The following is a 5,000-nucleotide window of genomic DNA, read 5'->3' on the forward strand; positions in this document are numbered from 1 at the left end:
ATGGTGATGATGATGATGATGATGATGATTATGGAAATGATGATGATGATGATGGTGATGATGATGATGGTGATGATGATGATGATTATGGAAATGATGATGATGATGATGATGATGGTGATGATGATGATGATGATTATGGAAATGATGATGATGATGATGGTGATGATGATTATGGAAATGATGATGATGATGATGGTGATGATGGTGATGATGATGATGATGATGATGATTATGGAAATGATGATGATGATGATGGTGGTGATGATGATGGAAATGATGATGATGATGATGGTGATGATGATGATGATGGTGATGATGGTGATGATGATGATGATGATGATGGAAATGATGATGATGATGATGGTGATGATGGTGATGATGGTGATGATGATGATGATGATGATTATGGAAATGATGATGATGATGATGGTGATGATGATGGTGATGATGGTGATGATGATGATGATGATGATTATGGAAATGATGATGATGATGATGGTGATGATGATGATGATGGTGATGATGGTGATGATGATGATGATGATGATGATTATGGAAATGATGATGATGATGATGGTGATGATGATGGTGATGATGATGATGATGATGATTATGGAAATGATGATGATGATGATGATGATGGGGATGATGATGATGATGGTGAAGTTCACATAATAACTCACATCTTTGGTTTCAGGATCAAACCAGCTGCTGATGTCACTTCCTGCACATTCCAGCAGGGGGAGCAGCAGAGGGTCGCCTACACACACACACACACACACACACACACACACACACACACACACACACACACACACACACACACACACACACACACACACACACACACACACACACACACACACACACGTTATTCAATGAGATGTATTAAACAGGAAATCATGTTCTATTGACTATTGAAGAGGTTGTGCAGGTCTCACCACGATGGCGGCTCAGCAGGGGGCTCAGGTCCCACACTCGGCCCAGGAAGGAGACCCAGAGGTCGTCCTCAGAGTTGTGAGACGCCACCTGGGAGGGCGTGAAGAACCTCGGGCGCTGGGCCATCTGACTGCTGGACCGCTGGACCAGGACTGCTGGACCAGGACTGCTGGACCAGGACCGCTGGACCAGGACTGCTGGACCAGGACCGCTAGACCAGGACTGCTGGACTGCTGGACCAAGACTGCTGGACCAGGACTGCTGTACCAGGACCGCTGGACTGCTGGACCAGGACTGCTGGACCAGGACTACTGGACCAGGACCGCTGGACCAGGACTGCTGGACCAGGACTGCTGGACCAGGACTGCTGGACCAGGACCGCTGGACCAGGACTACTGGACCAGGACCGCTGGACCAGGACTGCTGGACCAGGACTGCTGTACCAGGACTACTGGACCAGGACCGCTGGACCAGGACTGCTGAACTGCTGGACCAGGACCGCTGGACCAGGACTGCTGAACTGCTGGACCAGGACTGCTGGACCAGGACTGCTGGACCAGGACCGCTGGACCAGGACCGCTGGACCAGAACTGCTGGACCAGGACTGCTGGACCAGGACTGCTGGACCAGGACCGCTGGACCAGGACCGCTGGACCAGGACTGCGGGACCAGGACTGCGGGACTTCACCAAGCTCCTTTCCAAATGTCTCCCGGCAGATGAGTGGCGACTCCTGAGACTTCCTGTTGCCATGGAGACCAGAGCAGGAAGGGTTACTATGTGATCAATACCACGAACATGTGATCAATACCACTAACATGATCAATACCACGAACATGTGATCAATACCACGAACATGTGATCAATACCACTAACATGATCAATACCACGAACATGATCAATACCACGAACATGTGATCAATACCACGAACATGTGATCAATACCACTAACATGATCAATACCACTAACATGATCAATACCACGAACATGTGATCAATACCACGAACATGTGATCAATACCACGAACATGTGATCAATACCACGAACATGATCAATGCCACGAACATGATCAATACCACTAACATGTGATCAATACCACTAACGTGATCAATACCACTAACGTGATCAATACCACTAACGTGATCAATGCCACTAACATGATCAATACCACTAACATGTGATCAATACCACTAACATGATCAATACCACTAACATGATCAATACCACTAACATGTGATCAATGCCACTAACATGATCAATACCACTAACATGTGATCAATACCACTAACATGATCAATACCACTAACATGATCAATACCACTAACATGTGATCAATGCCACTAACATGATCAATGCCACTAACATGTGATCAATACCACTAACATGTGATCAATACCACTAACATGATCAATACCACTAACATGTGATCAATACCACTAACATGTGATCAATACAACTAACATGATCAATACCACTAACATGTGATCAATGCCACTAACATGTGATCAATACCACTAACATGATCAATACCACTAACATGATCAATACCACTAACGTGATCAATACCACTAACATGATCAATACCACTAACATGTGATCAATGCCGCTAACATGTGATCAATACCACTAACATGTGATCAATGCCACTAACATGATCAATACCACTAACATGTGATCAATACCAATAACATGTGATCAATACCAATAACATGATCAATACCACTAACATGTGATCAATACCACTAACATGTGATCAATACCACTAACATGTGATCAATACCAATAACATGATCAATACCACTAACATGTGATCAATACCACTAACATGATCAATGCCACTAACATGTGATCAATACCAATAACATGATCAATGCCACTAACATGTGATCAATACCACTAACATGATCAATGCCACTAACATGTGATCAATGCCGCTAACATGTGATCAATACCACTAACATGATCAATACCACTAACATGTGATCAATACCACTAACATGATCAATGCCACTAACATGTGATCAATGCCGCTAACATGTGATCAATACCACTAACATGATCAATACCACTAACATGTGATCAATGCCGCTAACATGTGATCAATACCACTAACATGATCAATACCACTAACATGTGATCAATGCCACTAACATGTGATCAATACCACTAACATGATCAATGCCACTAACATGTGATCAATGCCGCTAACATGTGATCAATACCACTAACATGATCAATACCACTAACATGTGATCAATACCACTAACATGATCAATACCACTAACATGATCAATACCACTAACATGTGATCAATGCCGCTAACATGTGATCAATACCACTAACATGTGATCAATGCCACTAACATGATCAATACCACTAACATGTGATCAATACCACTAACATGATCAATACCACTAACATGATCAATACCACTAACATGTGATCAATACCACTAACATGTGATCAATACCACTAACATGTGATCAATGCCACTAACATGATCAATGCCACTAACATGTGATCAATACCACTAACATGATCAATACCACTAACATGATCAATACCACTAACATGATCAATACCACTAACATGTGATCAATACCACTAACATGTGATCAATGCCACTAACGTGATCAATACCACTAACATGATCAATACCACTAACATGTGATCAATACCACTAACATGTGATCAATACCACTAACATGTGATCAATACCAATAACATGATCAATACCACTAACATGTGATCAATACCACTAACATGTGATCAATACCAATAACATGATCAATACCACTAACATGTGATCAATACCACTAACATGATCAATGCCACTAACATGTGATCAATGCCGCTAACATGTGATCAATACCACTAACATGATCAATACCACTAACATGTGATCAATACCACTAACATGATCAATACCACTAACATGATCAATACCACTAACATGTGATCAATGCCGCTAACATGTGATCAATACCACTAACATGTGATCAATACCACTAACATGTGATCAATACCACTAACATGTGATCAATGCCACTAACATGATCAATACCACTAACATGTGATCAATACCACTAACATGATCAATACCACTAACATGATCAATACCACTAACATGTGATCAATACCACTAACATGTGATCAATACCACTAACATGTGATCAATGCCACTAACATGATCAATACCACTAACATGTGATCAATACCACTAGTATGTGATCAATACCACTAACATGATCAATACCACTAACATGTGATCAATGCCACTAACGTGATCAATACCACTAACATGTGATCAATACCACTAACATGATCAATACCACTAACATGTGATCAATGCCACTAACGTGATCAATACCACTAACATGATCAATACCACTAACATGTGATCAATGCCACTAACGTGATCAATACCACTAACATGTGATCAATACCACTAACATGATCAATACCACTAACATGTGATCAATACCACTAACATGATCAATACCACTAACATGATCAATACCACTAACATGTGATCAATGCCACTAACGTGATCAATACCACTAACATGATCAATACCACTAACATGTGATCAATACCACTAACATGTGATCAATGCCGCTAACAGCTGACCTGTTGGTGACGCTTCTTCCAGAACGGACTGTTTTCCCTAAACAAACATGGCGGCCACCGTTGCTAGGCGTGTTGCTAGTGATGAACGTCACCGAGTCCCCGGATGCCGCAACTCACCAGTTACCGTCATGGTTACCATAGAAACGCCTCACTCCGCGTTGTGAGCATGGACATACTACTTAGTGGACGCCGCAGCGGCTACCGGGAGCAGGAAGTACGGCGGCCATCTTGGTCCGGTCGTCAGGTCCGTAAACAAGCCGCAGCAGCAGAGAATCCAGACACCAGAGCAGCGGGTGGAGTTGTTCTCTTCTCATCCACAGACTGCAGGAATCAGGACTCGGGGGACTACTTTTCACAGGTAAGCTGGAACATTATTACTGTTTGAATTTTTGCGAATATAAACTTATTGTACAGTATTTCTGTCCACCA

General features: G+C 42.4%; 1 protein-coding gene across 1 annotated transcript in view; it reads right to left on the reverse strand.

The window, feature by feature from the left end:
• Positions 1 to 1,281, reverse strand: part of cyb5d1 (cytochrome b5 domain containing 1) — a gene marked incomplete at its 3' end in the record, with an annotated part of 3,186 nt that extends 1,905 nt beyond the window's left edge. The window contains exons 1-3 of the mRNA XM_080522135.1: positions 1,210 to 1,281; positions 945 to 1,139; positions 687 to 763 (exon numbers count right to left, since the gene is read on the reverse strand). Of these exons, the coding sequence (XP_080378261.1) occupies positions 687 to 763; positions 945 to 1,068 (201 nt within the window). The 5' untranslated portion in view covers positions 1,069 to 1,139; positions 1,210 to 1,281. The remainder of the gene's footprint in view (positions 1 to 686; positions 764 to 944; positions 1,140 to 1,209) is intronic.
• Between the last annotated feature and the right edge of the window lie 3,719 nt (positions 1,282 to 5,000).

The sequence above is a fragment of the Blennius ocellaris genome (genome assembly GCF_963422515.1).
Source record: "Blennius ocellaris genome assembly, contig: SCAFFOLD_58, whole genome shotgun sequence".
Classification (NCBI taxonomy): Eukaryota; Metazoa; Chordata; class Actinopteri; order Blenniiformes; family Blenniidae; genus Blennius; species Blennius ocellaris.